Consider the following 21,902-nt stretch of genomic DNA (forward strand, 5'->3'; position numbering starts at 1 on the left):
GATCAAAAAAACCCATCGTTTCTGTGTTGTTGTGTGGACTTCGCTTTGTTTTTAACAGTTAAAACGATTATATATATATATATATATATATATATATGTATGTATGTGTGTATATATATATATATGTATGTATGTATGTGTGTATATATATATATATATATATGTATGTGTGTATATATATATATATATATATATATGTATGTGTATATATATATATATATATATACGTCTTTTATTAATCAAAATTACTCTTTTAAATGTTATAAAGTAATTCACTAGCTTAACTGAGAAAAGCACCGAACCGTTTCATCAGCATTTTGAAATAAAGAAGCGCGCGAATAGTAGTGTTGTTCGCCTGAGATCTCCATAGCAACCGTACAACGCGGGAGATAAAAAATCGTCGAGCTGTCGTAATCGCTGTCCTTACATTAGTGCTTTGTTTAAAAATCTTTACAATAATTGTTCAACTGCTCTAATGGCGCCAACATTACGAACACAGAATCCAGCATTTAAAGTTATTGACTGTCTTTTATAACGTTATGTGTTTGTGGCGTAAATGTAAGTTAAGTAGCTCGCCTCAGACCGAATCCTGTCAGAATCTGTTTCTGGTCGGCGGAGAAAAAACCCGAAGAGATTTTTTCTCAAGATTTAACGATATATTTGATAAGAATCATCCGATACACGGACAAAACAGTCAGGTAAGTGGAATTTGGACAAAAACAAATATGTATATAAACTAACGTATATGTTCCGTGACTGCAAAAATCTCTGTGTGTACTTCTCGTGTTATATTCATTCATTAGCATTATTAACGTTGTTGTATTCATCATTTGAAAGTTAATTTCGTTCCATTGAACGAACAGCCTCTAATTGAATATGTATGAGTTTGTGACTTGAAATATCATGCAAACACTATAGTACACAAGTGTGTAATGTCAAAAGTGCGAGTCTAAGTCGCGTTCCAGGAAACCGTTAACCCGTGTTTTTCCGACCTTAAACCCGTGAAAGTGCACAGGAACAGCAGTCAAACCCGTGACTGCTCACACTGGTCACTGGTCTAGTTTTACTGTTCAAGACAACATACAACTGAATGACTGTTTGATTTGTGTTCATCAGATGGGGTCGCAGGTCACTTTGAAGAACTCGAGAAACACCAGAACCTCTCTTTACACACTGGACACATTCTCAACAGGTAAACACACACACACACACACACTAAACACATGGAGTCTCTGTCCATCATGAATAATGACTGTTTACATGACATAAAGTTTAATCACAATATTGTCAAAATCTCTTAATCGCATTAAGAGGGTGTGTGTAAACACTGAATGAGCAGGTGATCAGAAGCAACGAAACCAGAGCTAAATCTGCTGAATCAGAGCCAGGCTTCAGATTATGTGCAGTCAGATTCCACAGACATGCGTGTGTGTGTGTGTGTGTGTGTGTGTGTGTGTGTGTGTGTGATGAATGCAGACTTCAGACTGATTCTAAACAGCAGGAGATCTGAGATGTTTGATATTTTGAGCTGATTTTAGAACACATTATTGTCATGTGTCTGAAGAGAAACAGGGTTATTCGATGAAAATTCCTTTTTCTTAAAACATTAGTTTAGTAGCATAACTAGACTGTTTACAGTTGGCAAGCAATGAAACATCTTTTTAGGGTTTTCATCTCTTCCTGTTGTGAACTCATCCACTGAATTACAAAAACACGTGAACACTGACACCAAGAGACTGACTCGGATTCATACCAGATTTTAAATATCGCAGACCACATCTAACATTCACAGACATTAACTTACATTTAATCTACAGTTCTGATCTCTATAGCCGAAACAGATGTTTGTAGTTGCTAAGAACTTTATCATCTTTGCGTAATATAGAACATGTATCACATTTATTACATCGGCTTCAAATGCAGCTCGTCCAATCAGATGTTGCAGTATAAACAAACCTGTTGATGCTGACATACTGTAAACACAAGACAAGCCTCGAGGCGTTTGTGTGTCATGTCTGTTTATTTATGCATGTATAAGGCTTCTAGGCTAATACATGGATTTAAAGAATGCACTTCATATGATAAACCAGGAGAGGATCAGTCAGTCAGTCCATCAGAAGCTCATGCACAGTGAGAGATGTGTTAGTACAGATGAGATCTGACCGTCGGTCAGGAGGGTTATTGCACTGCTGTGGTCAGCGGATCCCTGAACACTAGTGTACAGAGCCTGTGTGTGTGTGTGAATGAAGACGAGTGTGTTTGTCAGGGATTTCCTGTTCACCAACAGCTGGATTTTCTCATCCAGAGTTATATTTGGTTATATTTGGTCACCGTATAAATAAATGTAATGCGTCTCCCTAATCAGCAGGTGCACGTCTAATGAGGGGTTTGTATTATAGTGCGCTTATATGGACGTCTAATCTCAGATGCTCCTGTGTTCAGACTCCTGCTGCAGGAATACAGACGCCACTGAGAGAGAGAGAGAGAGAGAGAGAGAGAGAGAGAGAGAGAGAGATGTTCCCTTAGAGAAGTGTCCGTCAGTCCTCATGGATAGGGCTTTAGCTCCGCCCACAGCTGCATGTCAAGCATATGTCAATCACCCAGTCACCATGGTGACGCCCTGTCACTGTCCCTCATAGAGACGAGTAGAAGAAGATGTAGGCGGCGGCTGAGCGCACCGAGGAGGCGGAGACATCGGACACCTCGTGATCATCAAACTTGAACCAGCGCTGCTTCAGAGGATTCTTACAGTACGCCGTGTAGTGACCGCCGTCCAGCCCTCCGTAATGATTCTGCAGAGACGAGACCACACATCATCACCTGCGAGTGAGAGAGAGTGTGTGTGTGTGTGTGTGTGTGTGGTCTGGTACTCACAGACACAGCGTACAGGTTGTACTTCTTCAGGTTGTGTTTGGGTCCGATGACGTACTGTGACAGGTCCAGATTATCCAGCGGGAAATCCACCAGCGTCTGCAGCTTCTCCCTCCAGCGGCCGTCGTACTTGAACCTTACACACACACACACACACACACACACACACACACACACACACACACACGTGAGCCGCTGCTCTCCTGGACACCAGAGCCCTGCGCTGCAGACGTCACTCACCGTTTCAAGTGTACGAGGAGAATGGGAGGAAGTTTCCAGATCTGCATCTTCTTGATGGCGTCTCGGTGTGTCTTACAGCGGCGGCAGTAGAAGCGGTTGCTGTCGGTCAGACGCTCCTCTTTAGAGAACAGCTTCAGACAGTCCTGCACAAACACTGCGGTGTGAGATCAGATCCAGGTTTCATCCGAAACATCTTAAATTGTGTTCCGAAGACGAACTAAGCTGTTATGGGTTTGGAACAACATGAGATTAGTGATGAATGAAAACATTTTAATTTTTTTAATAATCTATAACTGTTTTAAAGGTGTGCTATGCTTTGGATTATCAACGTGTGTAAAACAATATTTTTATTATTATTAAAATATTAGGGTGTATTCACACTAGGCACGGTTAGCTTGAACCCGAGCCTGATTACCCCCCCGCTGACCGGCACTCACACTACACTGAACTTTCCGGAGCACTCTTATGTCATGGATGAGATCATGGAGAAAACCACTTCCGCTAATATTCTGCTGAATAATGTATAATTTATGCCCTGCATTAATTTTCACTTATATGTATCACATAAAATTAACTGCAATCTTTGCACAAAATGTAGTTTGTGTGGAAATATTATGAAGCCTTAAACAGAACATTAACAGATGCCTCGGTCTCCGAGGACATCATCACTGACCCCTGATCTATGTCAACAGCTGCGTTGGGTGGATCTAACCCTGCTAACATCTACAGGTGCCCGGCCAACAACTACTGGACTGGACCTTCAGGGGAAATGTGCTCGTCTTCCCTCGGCTGATCACTCTGTTTCTCACTCATTCCTCAGGAATACTGCACTCAGAGAGGACATCACAAGTTCTTCCATCTAGACTTAACCTTTCTAACTGGTTTCCTACGGCTCAGCTTCACACTACAGAACAGATGACAGAAACACTGCCACACATCCTGAACGCGGTCATGCTCACAGAGGAATTTATTTACCATCTTTAGTAAGAATATTCACACATTGTTGTGTAAACTCATCCGTGTCCCAGTATCTGAACAGTGACTCTGAAATCTTCTCTCGTCTGTCTGCTAACACACAGATGTTCTCCTGATTCATGAGGAGTGTAATATCATGAGGAGTATTAAATATCAATCACTCCTAAATACCATTTCAGAAATAGGTTATCGAGGCCGATTCCTTGTTTTTATATTTGGTAACTTAGGACACACACACAGGTTGGTCGTAAGAGGGCTTTAACAGCTTGGGATGCCCAAACCGAGGGACAAACGTTTGGGAAAGTACTGCGCACTGTCTATTACAGACAGCCGTCATACATGGAGCAGATGATACCCATAACACCGGAGTGATGTGCTTCATATTATACGACACTGGTCCATGATCTGCTGCGTGTTTAACTGCATCTATAATATTTATGTCCTTGTAAGTACTTCTTTTGAGTGGACTTAAATAAATTGTTAAAATGTGTGTATGAGAGGGGCTGTGTGTGTGTGTGTGTGTGTGTGAGACCTGTAGTGAGCACTTGCTGCTGGACGTCATCTCCAGGGTCAGGTACATGAAGGTCTCGAAGGTGCGTGACTTGTGCTGGCAGCTCATGCACTGGACCGTGGACTTGAACTGACCCTGGAACAGAGCCACGATGATGGACTCGTTCAGGAGCTTGTGTTTGGACCAGGCCAGCTCTGCAGCGCTCACGTCGTCCAGATGATCGATGTCCTCCTCCTTGTACCCGCGCCGCTTGTCCGCCTGACCGAGAGAGAGAGAGAGAGAGAGAGAGAGTGTGAGAGAGAGAGAGAGTGTGTGTGAGAGAGAACGAGAGAGAGAGAGAGTGTGTATGTGTGTGTGTCTCCTGCAGAACACACTGGAGCTGTACCTTATTGAGATCCTCGTGCAGGCCGTCCATGAGGAACAGCAGTAGCTCCTGAGAGTCCTGGTGCTCGTAGCTGGAGAAGCGGTTGTTGATTTTACAGATGGTGCCTTTAAAATCCTGCGGACTGATCATCTTGTACTGTCCTGACCACAGCGCCTTCATGATGACGCTGAACTCCTCGGCCACCTCGCCCTTGTGACCCAGAATATTGGCCCTGTAAGACGCACACACACACACAACCTGGCTTACACATAACACACTAATATGCTTCTAATATCCAAATCCATTAAAGGATTTTTAGGCTGCATTAATTAGGTAAACCGGAACCGGGAACACTTCCCATAACACTCTATGTACTTGCTACATCATTAGAAGAATGGCATCTACGCTAATATTTGTCTGTTTCTCTCTTGTTCCGAGGTCACCGTGGCCACCAGATCCAGTCTGTGTCCAGATCAGAGGGTCACTGCAGTCACCCGGATCCAGTACGTATCCAGACCAGATGGTGGATCAGCACCTAGAAAGGACCTCTACATCCCTGAAAGACAGCGGAGACCAGGACAACTAGAGCCCAGATACAGATCCCCTGTAAAGACCTTGTCTCAGAGGAGCACCAGGACAAGACCACAGGAAACAGATGATTCTTCTGCACAATCTGACTTTGCTGCAGCCTGGAATTGAACTACTGGTTTCGTCTGGTCAGAGGAGAACTGGCCCCAACTGAGCCTGGTTTCTCCCAAGGTTTTTTTCTCCATTCTGTCACCGATGGAGTTTCGGTTCCTTGCCGCTGTCACCTCTGACTTGCTTAGTTGGGGTCACTTCATCTACAGCGATATCATTGACTTGATTGCAAATAAATGCACAGACACTATTTAAACTGAACAGAGATGACATCACTGAATTCAATGATGAACTGCCTTTAACTATCATTTTGCATTATTGACACACTGTTTTCCTAATGAATGTTGTTCAGTTGCTTTGACGCAATGTATTTTGTTTAAAGTGCTATATAAATAAAGGTGACTTGACTTGATACACACACACACACACACACACACACACACACTCTCTCTGAGTCACACTGCACGTGATCGTCTGACACTCAGTGACGTGTGGAGGACAGTTACCGGTTGATGTCGTCCTGATAGATGTTCCTGTTGAAGTAGTCTGCCATGGCAACCGTGTTACACAGACACTGGAGGATGGAGTTCATGTAGCAGGTGTTGCCGAGGTTACGGAGGCCCGTTAGCAACGGCCCCTGACCTCCAAACACTGGGTTCAGGCTCCGGATCTTAGCAGCAGACGGACGAGTGACCTCCACCTTAGAGTAAGCAGCAGCGGTGACCAGCGGCCTGAGACACAAACACACACCAGCACACCGGTGAACAACTGTGTGTGTGTGTGTGTGTGTGTGAGAGAGAGAGAGAGAGAGAGTGTGTGTGTGAGAGAGAGAGAGAGAGAGGTGTGTGTGTGTGTGTGAGAGAGAGAGAGAGAGAGAGAGAGGTGTGTGTGTGTGTGTGAAAGAGAGACAGCATGTATGTGTGTGTGTGTGTGTGAGAGAGAGAGAGATGTGTGTGTGTACTTGTCTCTGCTGAAGGTGTGTGTGTGTGTGTGTGTGTACTTGTTGTCTGCTGAAGGTGTGTGTGTGTGTGTGTGTGTGTGTACTTGTTGTCTCTGCTGAAGGTGTGTGTGTGTGTGTGTACTTGTTGTCTCTGCTGAAGGTGTGTGTGTGTGTGTGTGTGTGTGTGTACTTGTTGTCTCTGCTGAAGGTGTGTGTGTGTGTGTGTACTTGTTGTCTCTGCTGAAGATGTGTGTGTGTGTGTACTTGTTGTCTCTGCTGAAGGTGTGTGTGTGTGTGTGTGTGTACTTGTTGTCTCTGCTGAAGGTGTGTGTGTGTGTGTGTACTTGTTGTCTCTGCTGAAGGTGTGTGTGTGTGTGTGTGTGTGTACTTGTTGTCTCTGCTGAAGGTGTGTGTGTGTGTGTGTGTGTGTGTGTGTGTGTGTACTTGTTGTCTCTGCTGAAGGTGTGTGTGTGTGTGTGTGTGTGTGTGTGTGTACTTGTTGTCTCTGCTGAAGGTGTGTGTGTGTGTGTGTGTGTGTGTGTGTGTGTACTTGTTGTCTCTGCTGAAGGTGTGTGTGTGTGTGTGTACTTGTTGTCTCTGCTGAAGGTGTGTGTGTGTGTGTGTACTTGTTGTCTCTGCTGAAGGTGTGTGTGTGTGTGTGTACTTGTTGTCTCTGCTGAAGGTGTGTGTGTGTGTGTGTGTACTTGTTGTCTCTGCTGAAGGTGTGTGTGTGTGTGTGTGTACTTGTTGTCTCTGCTGAAGGTGTGTGTGTGTGTGTGTGTGTGTGTGTGTGTACTTGTTGTCTCTGCTGAAGGTGTGTGTGTGTGTGTGTGTGTGTGTGTGTGTGTACTTGTTGTCTCTGCTGAAGGTGTGTGTGTGTGTGTGTGTGTGTGTACTTGTTGTCTCTGCTGAAGGTGTGTGAGTGTGTGTGTGTGTGTGTGTGTGTACTTGTTGTCTCTGCTGAAGGTGTGTGTGTGTACTTGTTGTCTCTGCTGAAGGTGTGTGTGTGTGTGTGTGTGTGTGTGTGTGTGTGTGTGTACTTGTTGTCTCTGCTGAAGGTGTGTGTGTGTACTTGTTGTCTCTGCTGAAGGTGTGTGTGTGTGTGTGTGTGTGTGTGTGTGTGTGTGTGTACTTGTTGTCTCTGCTGAAGGTGTGTGTGTGTGTGTGTGTGTGTGTACTTGTTGTCTCTGCTGAAGGTGTGTGTGTGTGTGTGTGTGTGTGTACTTGTTGTCTCTGCTGAAGGTGGGCGTGGCTGCAGGTTTTCGGCTGGTCTCTGTGCTCAGCTCTTGGCTGATGTCTGGAGAGGAGTAAGAGCGTTTGAGTTTGGACTGCTCTCTCTCTCTCTCCTTCTCTCTCTCTCGCTCCTGCTCCTTCTCTTTCTCCGTCTCTGCGGGCGGAGGTTTGGGTTTAGCGGCGCTGGGCTGGACCTGAGGCGTGTGGACCTCCGGGGGGTACAGGTGCACGCGGTTGGTGGGAGAGTGGTAATATCTGTAGGTGCCCGTCACTGTGTCCAGAAACTGCAGAGACGAGGGTTAGAAACACCAACCAACAACAACTCTACACAATAGAGATGAGCGGTCTGGCTCATTCTACACTGCTCTGTTCCTTCTCTTATAAACACGCTGATCATTTCCAGGTTTAATGAAGCCCCTCCCTCTGAAATACGCGAAGGGCTCTGATTGGTCAGCTGGCCCAGTGTGTTGTGATTGGCTAAAGCCCCAGTGCCTGAGCTCTGGTTGTATTGTAAACAATGGCGTTGTCAATATTACTCAGTTTGAGCTCGATTGAGACAGAAAATATTAGTGAAGAGGATCGTGCTGAACCTGTGTGAGCACAGCTCTTAATGGTATGTTTGTTGTTTGTTGTTGTCTCATACTTTTAGATAAACTTTTATTTGTAAATGCTACTGCGTCCATGTTTAATGCTTCCTAAAGCTGCTCTTACCTTCATCCAGCCGTCCGGCAGCCCAGGGACGGTGCGACCCATCTCCTCACTGTGTGCTCGCGTCAGAGACTCCCTCTGCAACACACACACAACACACACACACACACACACACTCATGTTCAAGTATGTGAGGTTATTGAATGATTCTCTGAAAGAATCATTCCTCTGATGTGTGTGTGCGTATGTGAGAGTGTGTGAGTGTGTGAGAGAGAGAGAGTGTGTGTGTGTGTGTGTGTGTGTGTGTGAGAGAGAGAGAGAGAGAGTGTGTGTGTCTCTCTGTGTGTGTGTGTGTGTCTCAGTCTCACAGCGCTGAAGGGTGCAGGTGAATCCAGGGACATGCTCTTCATGGCAGCGTCCAGCGGGACGTCCTTCTGCGCTCTCCTGTTCCTGTCGTCTCTCTGATCCTTCTCTTCTGCCGTCTGTCTCTCCAGCTTCTTCCTCTCCTGCTTCTCCTCCTCCTCCCTCTTCTTCCTCTCGCTCTGTTCTCGCTGATGTCTCTCGGCCGTCTCTCTCTCCTCCAGGGCTCGTTTGCGCTGCTCCTGCTCTTTTCGGGCTTTCTCCATCAGACTGAGAGTCTCGGCGTGGATCTCCCTGCGCTCCTCTTCACTCAGAGCTCTGGACGGGTCCAGCGGGGGTCTGTCGTTCACCGAGGGCTCCTCACTGAGCTTTGTGTTCGCTGCCGGTTTGACGGCTGGTTTTTTGGAGCGGTCGACCTGCGTTCAGAGGAAGCGTTATTATGTGTGTGCGAGTTTTTGTAATTAAATATTATCAATATTCAAATTATATTCTAATGTAAAGAGTATAATTTCAGTTGGGGGGGGGGGGTAAAATCTTTTGGCTTCACTCCTGAGGTCATAATATTACTAAAGCACATTTATTCAACGCAACAAAGTAACAAGACTATCTTTGAAATAAATAGAAATAGAAAATGTGAAACCCGTTTTTTCCGGATTATAAGTCGCACTTCTTTTCAAAGTTTAGCTGGTCAAGTTGGCTTATAAACATTTGTTTTAAACATGCACTTTTTTCAAAGTGTTATTTATTGATTTAAATAAATGTGCATTAGTAATATTTTGCCCTCTTGTTGCCTAAAGCTTTTCCACCCAAAATGAAATTATGCATATTAAATTTGAATATTAATAACATTTAAGCAAAAAATTGTGAATGTAGTTTTTGGCCATTTTGCCAGGCCTGTGACTGACCTGTGGAGTGTGTCGGGGCGAGGCGGCTGCGGCGGGGGCGTCTGTTTTCGTGGGTTGTGTGAGCGGCGCAGGTGTGTTTTTGGCCGGTTCTGCGGCCGGCTCCGGATCCACGGTTCTGCCGTTGAGCTGCACATCTGCAGGCTCCTCACACACACTCACAGCTGCAGGGTCCTCCAGCGACGGGTACGAGAAGTTCACTGAAACCACAGCAACAGCTTCACTGAGCAGCACTGACATCAGTCATTATTTCTTTAAATCAACACTTGAATCTAGACAAGCTTCATAAAAAAAGCTTAAAGCTTAAATTTTAAGCAAAAAGCTGAGAAAAATACTTTATTTATATGCTGTTTATTGTTGATGATTGTAATTCTTTTTGTATGTATTCGAGATTGCATGCTTCTGCGTCTTCCTCTACTGTATTTTTGACAGTGATTCAAGGAGATGTGTAATAGCGCCCCCTAGTGTATAACAGTGAAAACATGCAAACCCAGAAAATTCTGTTTTTGGTGGGGAAGGAGTTAATATCCACAATGCTTATTAGGATGTATCAGCGCACGATAAATCATATGATGCGTGTGCTGTGAGACTCACGCTGGGGCAGTGTGCTGGCCGTCTGCTGTCGGGGGGGTTTGACCTTAGCGTTGCTGGAGTACATTGGGTAAAAGAGCAGCCAGTTATCATATCCTCCATCCAGGACCAGAGGCTCACTGCGCAGGATCGTACTGCTGTCCCACTGCACACACACACACACATCAGATACGACACACATACACACACACACACTGAACAGGAGGTATAGTACCTTATAGAGAGCATCCTTCAGACTCTGTAGAGTGGAGCCCAGTTTGAGATCAGAGACGGAGCTGAACCAGTCCAGCAGAACCACGTAATCCACGAATCCTCTGCGCTTCCAGTCGTCCAGAGACACCGCAGGGAGCTTCAGCTCGATCTGGTTCACCGTCACCCTGAACATCAGCAGCACACAAGAGCATTCAATACTCGTACACACGAGAGCATGCAATACTCATGCACGCCAGAGCGTTCAATACTCGTGCACGCCAGAGCGGTCAATACTCGTGCACGCGAGAGCGTTCAATACTCGTGCACGCCAGAGCGGTCAATACTCGTGCACGCCAGAGCGTTCAATACTCGTGCACGCCAGAGCGGTCAATACTCGTGCACGCCAGAGCGTTCAATACTCGTGCACGCCAGAGCGTTCAATACTCGTGCACGCCAGAGCGGTCAATACTCGTGCACGCCAGAGCGGTCAATACTCGTGCACGCGAGAGCGGTCAATACTCGCGCACGAGCGCGGTCAATACTCGTGAACGCGAGAGCGTTCAATACTCGTGCACGCGAGAGCGGTCAATACTCGTGCACGCGAGAGCGGTCAATAGTCGTGCACGAGAGCGTTCAATACTCGGCACGCGAGAGCGTTCAATACTCGTGCATGCGAGAGCGTTCAATACTCGTGCATGCGAGAGCGGTCAATAGTCGTGCACGAGAGCGTTCAATACTTGTGCACGTGAGAGCAGCATATCAGGACTGATTTCTGTCCATTATCAACAAAACTATACATTAGAGCCACCACGAGTTTAACCCTAAAGTGACTGGAGACTAAAATATTTACATATATATTTATATTCATAAATTATGTATTAATAAATTGTATATATAACAAATATTATATAACATTTGTGTGTATTTATATATACACAATAAATATACACAGTACATACACAATGTAAACAAAAACTATTATTTTGGATGTGAATAATCACATTTGATCCTTTGAAAGCACTAAAACTGAAATAAAAAATGTAAAAATATACAGACATAGGTAAATGAGAAAGCATTCAGAAAATAGACTGGCTAGCATGCTGTAGAAGTGTGAGGATGGATGTGTGTGTGTGTGTGTGTGTGTGTGTGACTGACCCTGGACTGATGGCCTCTTCAGGAACACTGATGCACGTCTGAGACGGGACACACATCTGAGACTCCTGGAAGTCCTGTCTGCTGCGCGCGTCCATCACCAGCACACTGATACTGGGATCCTTCATCAGCTGGAACAGATCCTTAGCACTGATGCTTCCTGACGGGACACAACACACACGTCACAGAACAACACACACACACACAGAGAGACATATGACACTCCGCCGTGACACACCTTTATCACCTCCAGTCTTCCCGTTACTGGGCTCCTCTTTAACCTGCTGTAAAACACACAACAGCAAAATTAATTATTAAAAAATCACTTCAAAACATACATGATGATGGCCTGTAAACTTTGAACATTGACCTGTTCAACTGATCAAGTGCCAACTGCTAGTTAAACCTACTAAACCAGGGAGAGACAAATTAAAATCCGAGATAAGATTATAAATATATGCATCTATGGCCTATTCATGATGTTCCTTTTTAGCAACAGCAGGTCAAATACATTTCTCCTTTTTAGACTTGCGCTCTGTTTATTTACTATATATTTGTTTTCTTTTTATTTATTATATGAGTTTAAAAAGCCCTCACTATGTGTTAAGCTAAGAGAGACGTGTTACAGCACTCGTGTATCATCGCTCTTCTGTTGGCTTTGACTGCTCTACTGTCCTCATTTGTAAGTCACTTTGGATAAAAGCATCAGCTAGATGTGAGTGATTCGAGCAGCATGAAGTTCAGGAGCTGATTATCTCCGGAAGTGTGTGTGTGTGTGTGTGTGTGTTTGATGATGCATCAGATACACTTGGATAAAGCCACACAAAGTGATTTCCAGACCTGTACCTTCTTATTGTCCTTCTTTGCTGGTGCACGGCCATCTTTTTCAATTCTTGCTTCTTGTCGACTCTTTTCCTCCTTTCTCTCTTTCTCTTCCAGCTGTTTGCGCACTTCTACCTCCTCATACCTGAGAGATCGACACCGGCAGGTGAACAGAGTGTGTGTGAGACAGAAGAGAGTGTGTGTGTGTGTGTGTGTGTGTGTGTGTGAGAGGAACACTGACCGGAGCTTCAAACTCTCCGAAAGCTTCTCTGCCTCCTCGATGGCCTTCTTGAAGCTGCTTGGTCCGAGCACAGACAGGAAGAACTCCTGAAACACATCAAACACTGACTCACACACATCAACACCTGAGCGCTAGCACCATCAGCAGAATAATCATACACACGTGACAACAAAACCATGAGGTATAAAAGCTGAATTTTTTTATAATTGTGACCCATACAATGTATTGTTGTGTGTTTCTACAGATACACCTGTGCTACTGATGACTGCTTCTGTGCTGCAGGGACATGTTTGTGTGTATACCATTAAAATCTCCCACAATGCACTGGGGCTGTACCTGCTGCTGCTTGAAGTCCGGTCTCTTCTTGATGAGGTCATAGACCGTCAGGTACTTCATGTACAGGACATAAGCTTTCTCCTCATCTCGGTCCAGACGACACTCCTCCGCCGCCTTGAAGATCTTACACGCGCTCTGCACGTAACTGAGACACGGACATCAGCGTGAGTTCAGACCGCTGGGATCTACTGAAGCTCACAGCGCTTTACAGACTATATCTGATCAGAGTTACTTCATTAGTGAAAACCTTTGGTGCTTTTCATCAGAGAGCCACTCAGTGCTGCTAATGATCAGTCGACCTGACATTAAAGAACTGATGAAGATGAGTTTATTCACTTTATATGCTTCAGACATGAATATCATCCACTTTTCACAACATTAGTGGGTGTTTTAATAATATTACATCATTGTCTGATTATGTAAACAAACTAGTGAACTGAATCAGTTCACAGAAAAGATTTCCTCCTCAGCCTGAGGCTCTGGATTCCAGTAATAATGCAGTAAATCATGTTCAGTCTCAATATATCGTCAGGAGACAGATTCATCATGAAGACACGTCCATCAGTGAATCAGACCCAGATCACTTCACGTGTTCACACTCACTGTCTGGTGCTGGTTTTATCTGGTTTGATCTCGGCTCTCTTGTTCAGATCAGTCAGTGACGTGGACAGATACAGATCCTTCACCGCAGTCGACACGGACGGCATTTCAGCTCATATTCCTGCAATCATCCCAAAATCATCAGACTATTACAATATTATTAATATCTGAACAGACTTAAAACAGCTTTATCAGAGAAATCAGATCCATGACAGAATAATAACACAGAGCTGGGTAGGTTACTTTGGAAGTGTAACAGATCTGTTACAGATCACAAGTTACTCTATTTAAAATGTAACGAGCAGTGTAACTAGTTCAGTTACTGTATTACAGTAATGTTACTGAATAAGCATATGTCCTGAAACATTAGTGTCTCATATTTTACAGCACTTTATGAAAGTTATCAACTAATCTGTGAAAATATTCAGATGTAACCCTCTTTGTAATTGTTAACATTTTCATAAGTAACTGATTTAATTACACATTTTTGTCATTAACTGGTTAGAATTACATTTATTTTTCAGTAACACTTCATTTCAAAGTGTCCTTGTTACACTTAATATTATAATAACAATACATTATACATAATTACATGCAAGCAATAATAAACCAAACCCTAATCCCATAGTAATTGTAAATGTGGTTAATTAATACTACTCAGTACTTACATTTATAATAACACTGTAACAAGAACACCTTAAAATAAAGTGTAACCTTATTTTGTAACTAAACTACGTGACGTCATTCCTCCCCAACACTGAAGCCCAGTAAACACTGATCTATAACAGAACAATAAACACATCACCATCGACAGCACAGCAGTGAAGCACCGCGTGAGCTCGAGTCCTGTCAGAAACACACAGAAGTGAAGTTTATCCGCGATGGTGACAGTAAACAGACTCGAGCTGCGCGATCAAACCCGGAAGTGTGCGGATTCAAACCGAGCAATCTTTATTTAAACACGCTGCGTACACAAGGGGCTTGACAAAAAACATTGTTTATTATAAATGTTTCTATGTTCACACATGATGTTTAAACTCTCACTCTTATTTCATTAAACACTGGTTTCTGCCAGCCTTGTTCGTCACGTTTATATTCAGTTCGTGCAGTGGTAATATTGTCTCATAAACTAAACATGAGTGATGATGAAAAGTCATAATGTAGCGTCTCCTGCGCACGTGAGTCAGCTGATCCGCGTCAGTGCGCATGCGCAAGAGGTTAAAAACAAGAGCTTAAATAACGAAATCACGACAGAATATCCATAGCACATAATGATCGTATGATATTAAAGAAACAGAGGCGCAGGGGTCGCTGCAGCAGAGGGAGGATGTAGTTTACTGATCGTTTAATTCTCTTCAAGCGTGTTTATACTGGAGCCTGTGTGCGCGCCCCCGCTCGTGCTCGCGCCCGTATTATTGTCATCTCGGTTTGTTTGATTTCTAACGGATTCGGTTCGGTCCAGGTTCTGTTCTCACGGTAAGAAACACTGAATTGAATGCGATCGCGTCCGCCGGATGTGGAAGTTGATGAGTTTGTGGGTATTAATATTTCCTCTTCCTCCGGAACACGAGCGATTTCCTGTTTATTGCTTTTAACGGGCTGCGCTTCACAGCAGCGAGGAGGATGAGGAGGAGGATGTTTGAGGCCTGAGATGAAGCGCTTCTTCTCGTATAAACATGTATTACAGTATTGATATCGCGTTTGTTCGTCGCTGTGTCAAAGAAGAGCTACTGGATTTCACTTTAATCAGTTTCGTTTTGGGAAATAGTGTTTTATTCTAGAAGCTGGTTTCCAGGATGGCATCAGTTACAGTGTTTGTTACTAGTACAGTAATAATCTGTGACCATAAAGCATTTTACCAGTCGTGAGGGTCAATTTGTTAAAAACTGAGATGTATATGCATCATCTGAAGCTGAATAAATGATCTCTCCACTGATGTGTGGTTTGTTCGGAGGACAGTATTTGTCTGAGATAAAACTATTAGAAAATCTAGAATCTGAGGGAGCAAAAAAATCTAAATATTGAGAAAATCATCTTTAAAGTTGTTCAAATTAAGTTCTTAGCAATACATATTACTAATCAGACATTAAATTCTGATATATTAACAGTAGGAGATTTAGTAAATATCTTCATGGAACATGATCTTTACTTAGGTGGGACGTGAAATAAAAAGTAATGTAATTATTATTGTAACTATTAATTACTCTTGCCAGAAAGGGTTCGGAAAAATTATAATGTTACTTTTGAAAGGAGTAACTAGCCCAACACTGATGATTATTTCATTAAACTGGTATTAGTGTGTAAAACTTGGTAACTTCTGTCTCAAAGTGACTTAAGCTCCACATCTTATCAGCTCGTGCGTTCCCTGAGAATCAGACCCAGGCCTGTAGTGTCTCTGGCTCGAGGTCATGGGTTCGTTTCTCTGGGAATCTGAGGTGAGCTGTTCCCGTCTCAAGAGTCCAGCATCATCCCTACAGTGTGTGCAGTAAAGCGTCTGTAGATGCATGTTTCTGTGGAGTACAGAGCTGCTTCAGACGAGTCGCAGATCTGAAATCAGACCGCAAAGTTACAAATTCATGTCAAGGCATTAAACTTTGCATGCACTTGAAAAAATATTCTAAATAAGTCTGAATAACTAAATAAAGACACATTATCTTGAGATGCAAATGTTGAAAGAAGTCTTGAAAATGTAAACAAAATTAAGTGAGTTTATGCTTAAATGCTTAAAACATTATGGAGTATCTTTTTTGTCTTTTGAGGATATTTGTTGTTTTAATCATAAACTCACTTCATTTTAATACATTTCTCAAAAAACAAGACTTCTTATTTAAAGTAATTTTCCTTCTCCAGTAAATCTAATTTCATTTATAAATATTCAGTCATTTGTAGAAGGAAACAAGACAAAAATACTAATTATATGCATTTATTTTTTTACGATGTTTGATAGGGAGCCAGTGCAGTGTGGACAGGACCGGGCTAATATGGTCATACTTCCTGGTTCTAGTAAGAACTCTTGCTGCTGCATTTTGGACTAGCTGTAGTTTGTTTACCAAGCGTGCAGAACAACCACCCAATAAAGCATTACAATAGTCTAACCTAGAAGTCATAAATGCATGGATTAACGTTTCTGCATTTGACATTGAGAGCATAGGCCGTAATTTAGATATATTTTTGAGATGGAAAAAATGCAGTTTTACAAATGCTAGAAACGTGGCTTTCTAAGGAAAGATTACGATCAAATAGCACACCTAGGTTCCTAACTGATGACGAAGAATTGACAGAGCAACCATCAAGTCTTAGACAGTGTTCTAGGTTATTACAAGCAGAGTTTTTAGCTCCTATGATTAACACCTCTGTTTTTTCTGAATTTAGCAGTAAGGAATTACTCGTCATCCAGTTTTTTATATCGACTATGCATTCCATTAGTTTTTCAAATTGGTGTGTTTCACCGGGCCGCGAAGAAATATAGAGCTGCGTATCATCAGCATAACAGTGAAAGCTAACACCATGTTTCCTGATGATATCTCCCAAGGGTAACATATAAAGCGTGAAGAGTAGCGGCCCTAGTACTGAGCCTTGAGGTACTCCATACTGCACTTGTGATCGATATGATACATCTTCATTCACTGCTACGAACTGATGGCGGTCATATAAGTGCGATCAATAGTGTCAAATACAGTGCTAAAATCCAGCAGCACTAATAGAGAGATACAACCACGATCAGATGATGAGAGCACAAACTTTGACACACAAAGAGTGTGTGTGTGTGTGTGTGTGTGTGTGTGTTCTGATCTTACACCATGACTGTAATGCATGTCTGTGTCTGATTTCAGATGTCTCTGGTGGATTTGGGGAAGAAGCTCCTGGAAGCTGCTCGGGCCGGTCAGGACGATGAGGTCCGGATTCTGATGGCGAATGGAGCTCCGTTTACCACTGACTGGGTGTGTGTGTGTGTGAGTGTGTGTGAGTGTGTGTGAGAGTGTGTGTGTGTGTGTGTGTGTGAGGACTCTCTGTGATTCAGGGTCTGGTTCTCTGTGTGTCTGCAGCTGGGCACGTCTCCGCTGCATCTGTCGGCTCAGTTCGGTCATTACTCCACCACAGAGGTGCTTCTGCGCGCCGGCGTGAGTCGAGACGCTCGCACTAAGGTGGACCGGACTCCGCTGCACATGGCTGCGTCTGAGGGTCACACACGGATCGTGGAGCTGCTGCTGAAGGTGAGCGACCTGCTGTTGATCGTAGCTGGTGCGTTTCAATGGGTCTACGATGTTCTTAACCCTTCTACTGTCACCCCTATTATAAACATAAACATAAACATAGAGGTGAAAGTGTTATAATAATTCATGAATGACAACATTTAGTAAAATCTATTTGATGAAACATTTACATGTGAATGCAATGTCCAATTTGGTTTTCACAGTATGAATTTTGAGATTTGAAGCTTTTCATTGATATGTAATTTATAATGATTTCTAAAGCGTGATTGGGAAAAAAGTCAGCGAAGAAAGAGTTTCCTAGATAGTTATTAACACAAAAACAGTTAAAATACAGTCAAACCAAAAATGATTCAGACATCAGATATAATGTTTTTATTAATGGGTACAGGACACTATAGTTCATTTATGTAAGTGAGGATGGCAAAATAAAGACACATTAACTGTGACACATTATACCCCAAAATTCTTCATACAGTGGACTTCCAGTAAAATTTGGGAGCAAGAATTCTTCACACTTTAACCTGAGCATGTTTTGTTACATACCTTTCTCTGACGTTATCAAGATGAACTTGTTCTGACTCAGTTTAATTCTGTAATGTGTTACCCCAACACAACGGCTGGATTCATGTGTGTTTGTGCAGCACGGCGCTGATGTGAACGCCAAGGACATGCTGAAGATGAGCGCGCTGCACTGGGCCACGGAGCACAGCCACAGAGACGTGGTGGAGCTGCTTCTGCGCTTCGGAGCCGACGTCCACGCGCAGAGCAAGTTCTGCAAAAACGCTCTGGACATCGCGCTGGACAACAGCTGCCACGAGCTGGCCGAGATCCTGCAGGTACAGCTTCATGTACGGTTCTCCGAGAACCCCCTGGCCGTGTTTGAGCTCAGAACCTGTGTGAATCATGAAGCTCTAGCGCGAGTTCATGGAGTCTGACCCCCAGCGGAGGACCACTGACCCATCTGCTCTTTACCTGATCTCAGATCAGATTCAGCACTCTGTAGACATTTTTAAAGAAACATTTGAGTCATTGAAAGGAAGAGAAGCAGTTAATAGTCTCTTACTGGTCTCTGTAGAGTGTTTTAGGGCCGATGTCACAGATACTGAACTGGAGACGGCCGACTCAAACCAGCAGATTCAGATTCATTAGGAGCTTCAGATATATCTCTGATTTAAAGTGTTAATGCATATCTGCAGATAAAAACTGCTGTAATGTGTTTCTGAATATGATGATTGTGCGTCAGGTGGCGATGCAGAACCAGATCAACACAAACCCTGAGAGTCCAGACACGCTGACCATCCACACGGCCTCGCCACAGTTCATCATCGGCCCGGGAGGAGTGGTCAACCTCGCCGGACTCGTGTCGCCCGCCAACAGCAGCAAATCCACAGGTGACCCGACCTCTCGACCTCTTGACCTCTCGACCTCTCGACCCCGTGTGCCTCTCTGACTCATGTGGTCTGACTCTGTCTCTGACCAGTGGTGTCCGCTGAGGAGCTGATCACCGCTGACTCCGTCGACGGCGCCATACAGCAGGTCGTGAGCTCTGGGGGTCAGCAGGTCATCACCATAGTAACAGACGGCATTCAGCTGGGCAACCTGCAGACGGGCACCGGACTCAACCAGCCCATAATAGTCACCATGCCTGACGGACAGCAGGGTGAGAGAGAAGCAGCAGTATCTGGAGTGTGTGTGTGTGTGTGTGTGTGTGTGCGTGAGTGTGTGTGAGTGTGTGTGTGTGTGTGTGTGTTTGCTCGCTCAGATCTCTCAGAGTGTGTGTGTGTGTGTGTGTGTGTGAGTGTGTGTGTGTGTGTGTGTGTGTGTGTGTGTTTGCTTGCTCAGCTCTCTCAGAGTGTGTGTGTGTGTGTCTGCAGTGCTGACGGTGTCGGACACAGAGGTGGCGGAGGAGACGGTGGTGAGCGAGGAGCCGTGTGTGAAGCGTCCGCGTGTGAAGGAGGAAGACGACGCTCAGATCCAGCAGACGCTCTCGCTCGAGGACTTCCAGGTACACACACATCTCTAGTCTCTAATGCATCAGTGTTAAAGCAGATTTCTGTTATCTAATGAATCACAGCAGTGCTGAGGATATGACCCACGTGACTCTGTGTGTTATCAGGAGAAAGTGTCTCTTCTGAAGCAGCTGGAGCAGGCGAACCGCGAGGCGCAGAAATACAGACAGCAGTTCCTGAAGAAGGAGCAGGAGGCCGAGGCTTACAGACAGAAGCTGGAGGCCATCACACGGCAGAGCGCTAAGAAAGCTGCGTGAAACACACCGTCAGCTTCTGAGACTGATCCTTAGCCTTCACTTCCTTCAGTTCTCCTCTGTGGTGCTCGTCTGGCCCACACGGGTTCGATTCTGACCCACATCCCAGCGCCCTTCACCAGCCTCTGAATAAAGAGACAAAAGCCCCTCAAAACCTGAGCGAGGACGATCAATTGTGTAGAAACGACAGATTCATAAAGAACAGTAAAAAATCTAAAGTTGAGAAATCTTCAACGTTCAAGACAAACCGCTTCAGAAGAGTGTTGTGTTTCTTCTACAGAGAGGAGAGAACACAGATATTTGGAGTGTGGTTGATCTGCAGGCCATGAGTCCTTCATCACCAGACTCTGAGACCGGTCTTCCTCACTGATAATCAGCATGTGTTCACTGTTCGTGATGCATCTTCTGTCATGAAGACCGCAGTGATTTGGTTTCTGTGAGGAGGATCTGAGCGTCTCTTCAGCTGATTCCCATCTAAAGCTGAATAAATGCACAGTAAAGGAGTGTGAGAGTCGATTCCAGCATCTCCGCTGTTAACCCAGGTTTATTTCTATAGCACTGTTCACGAAACTAATCATTGCAAAGCAGCTTCACAGATAATGTAAGTCTCTGTTTATAGTGTCTGCATCAGATCTAGAGAGAGTTTATCAGTGGTGAGTATCTCAGGTTGTGTCCATGTGGCAGAAATAAACAGTCAAATCAAGCAGTTGATGATGTGTACTCAAGCAGACGGTGAACACTATTAACAGCAATGATTATATGTTATTATCTTGAACTTACAGCAGAAGTTGTTGGTTTAGTCTGTTTTCTGAGGGTTGGTATCACCTGAGGTGTATTCTGAGCTCTTCTAACACATGTTTCAGGTGTGATGAGTCGAAGCGTGTCGGTGTGTGAGATCTGAAGAGACTCAAACACACGGATCTGCTCGTGATGAGGGAACTGAACTACAGCAGTGAGGTTTCATTCAGCTGATCTTATACAGCGCTTCAGTTAAAAAGCTCTTGATTTGTACATAACTGATGCTTTCTATCACCTTTACTTCCTGAATATATGGACATTTTAATAACTTTAAAGTTTTTGTATTGGGTTGTAATCTTCTAAAGTATTGTACGGTTACTTTATTGCATTGAATAGATTACATATTTGTGACCATGGAGCACTAAACCAGTCGTGAGGGTCAATTTGTTAAAAACTGAGATATATATACTGTACATCATCTGAAGCTGAATAAATGATCTCTCCCGTGATGTGTGGTTTGTGAGGAGGACAATATTTGTCTGAGATACAACTATTTGAAAATCTGGAATCTGAGGGAGCAAAAAAATCTAAATATTGAGAAAATCATCTTTAAAGTTGTTCAGATGAAGTTCTTAGCAATGCATATTACTAATCAAACATTAAGTTTTGATATATTTACAGTAGGAGAATTACTAAATATCTTCATGAACATGATCTTTACTTAATATCCTAATGATTTTTGGCATAAAAGAGAAATGTATAATTGTGACTCCCTTGGCTTCGAGAGTCTCCTCGAGATGGTGATGTATTCTAACAGTGTCTTTATTTCGTAAAGCGACTCAGCAGCATGAAAACTATATTATCATACACAGATAGCAAAACACAGACTACTGAACATATTAAATTATATGAAAGTGCACCTCAAACAATTACTCACATTGAACCACAAACATCCCTTCATGCGTGTGTGTGTGTGTGTGTGTGTGTGTGTGTGTGCATACTCTCGCATACTCTGTCACGGTGTCATGATTGACTGTCCAGAGCTGGTCCTTTTAAACGATTTCATTTAC

At 43.8% G+C, this 21,902-nt stretch overlaps 2 protein-coding genes across 7 annotated transcripts; one reads left to right on the forward strand and one right to left on the reverse strand.

Moving 5' to 3' along the window:
• Nucleotides 1–2,001: 2,001 nt before the first annotated feature.
• Nucleotides 2,002–14,561, reverse strand: usp8 (ubiquitin specific peptidase 8). Of its 3 annotated transcripts, none has more exons than XM_026286919.1 (19): nucleotides 14,423–14,561; nucleotides 13,621–13,738; nucleotides 13,018–13,162; nucleotides 12,682–12,767; nucleotides 12,465–12,585; nucleotides 11,857–11,899; nucleotides 11,622–11,778; nucleotides 10,489–10,651; nucleotides 10,278–10,419; nucleotides 9,687–9,883; nucleotides 8,790–9,197; nucleotides 8,485–8,559; nucleotides 7,765–8,057; nucleotides 6,107–6,331; nucleotides 4,983–5,193; nucleotides 4,619–4,855; nucleotides 3,112–3,254; nucleotides 2,875–3,007; nucleotides 2,002–2,792 (listed from the first exon to the last, which is right to left on the reverse strand). In XM_026286919.1, exons 2-19 carry the CDS (start codon nucleotides 13,722–13,724, stop codon nucleotides 2,634–2,636), a joined length of 3,042 nt encoding a protein of 1,013 aa, XP_026142704.1. In that variant the 5' UTR covers nucleotides 13,725–13,738; nucleotides 14,423–14,561; the 3' UTR covers nucleotides 2,002–2,633. The 3 variants fall into 3 exon arrangements, with proteins under 3 accessions (XP_026142704.1, XP_026142702.1, XP_026142703.1); XM_026286917.1 differs by having other exon boundaries at nucleotides 11,857–11,902; XM_026286918.1 differs by lacking the exon at nucleotides 14,423–14,561 and adding an exon at nucleotides 14,286–14,310 and having other exon boundaries at nucleotides 11,857–11,902.
• Nucleotides 13,164–21,341, forward strand: gabpb1 (GA binding protein transcription factor subunit beta 1). Of its 4 annotated transcripts, none has more exons than XM_026286925.1 (8): nucleotides 13,164–13,181; nucleotides 17,451–17,558; nucleotides 17,664–17,831; nucleotides 18,473–18,667; nucleotides 19,075–19,222; nucleotides 19,312–19,491; nucleotides 19,706–19,836; nucleotides 19,948–21,341. In XM_026286925.1, the coding sequence occupies exons 2-8, from the start codon at nucleotides 17,451–17,453 to the stop codon at nucleotides 20,095–20,097; spliced, it is 1,080 nt and encodes a 359-aa protein (XP_026142710.1). In that variant the 5' UTR covers nucleotides 13,164–13,181; the 3' UTR covers nucleotides 20,098–21,341. The 4 variants fall into 4 exon arrangements, with proteins under 4 accessions (XP_026142710.1, XP_026142707.1, XP_026142708.1 ...); XM_026286922.1 differs by lacking the exon at nucleotides 13,164–13,181 and adding an exon at nucleotides 14,747–15,295; XM_026286923.1 differs by lacking the exon at nucleotides 13,164–13,181 and adding an exon at nucleotides 14,747–15,093.
• Nucleotides 21,342–21,902: the final 561 nt, after the last annotated feature.

The sequence above is a fragment of the Carassius auratus genome, chromosome 18, assembly GCF_003368295.1.
Source record: "Carassius auratus strain Wakin chromosome 18, ASM336829v1, whole genome shotgun sequence".
Lineage (NCBI taxonomy): Eukaryota > Metazoa > Chordata > Actinopteri > Cypriniformes > Cyprinidae > Carassius > Carassius auratus.

Excerpts from the sequence above, each read along its gene's own strand:
- usp8 (XM_026286917.1), bottom strand. The coding sequence starts at position 13,724 with ATGCCGTCCGTGTCGACTGCGGTGAAGGATCTGTATCTGTCCACGTCA. Across the intron at positions 12,768-13,017 it reads CGGACTTCAAGCAGCAGCAG|GAGTTCTTCCTGTCTGTGCT; the intron begins GTACAGCCCCAG and ends GATGTGTTTCAG. Across the intron at positions 11,903-12,464 it reads CAAAGAAGGACAATAAGAAG|CAGGTTAAAGAGGAGCCCAG; the intron begins GTACAGGTCTGG and ends TGTGTTTTACAG.
- gabpb1 (XM_026286922.1), top strand. The coding sequence starts at position 15,269 with ATGAAGCGCTTCTTCTCGTATAAACAT. Across the intron at positions 15,296-17,450 it reads GCTTCTTCTCGTATAAACAT|ATGTCTCTGGTGGATTTGGG; the intron begins GTATTACAGTAT and ends GTCTGATTTCAG. Across the intron at positions 18,668-19,074 it reads AGCTGGCCGAGATCCTGCAG|GTGGCGATGCAGAACCAGAT; the intron begins GTACAGCTTCAT and ends ATTGTGCGTCAG.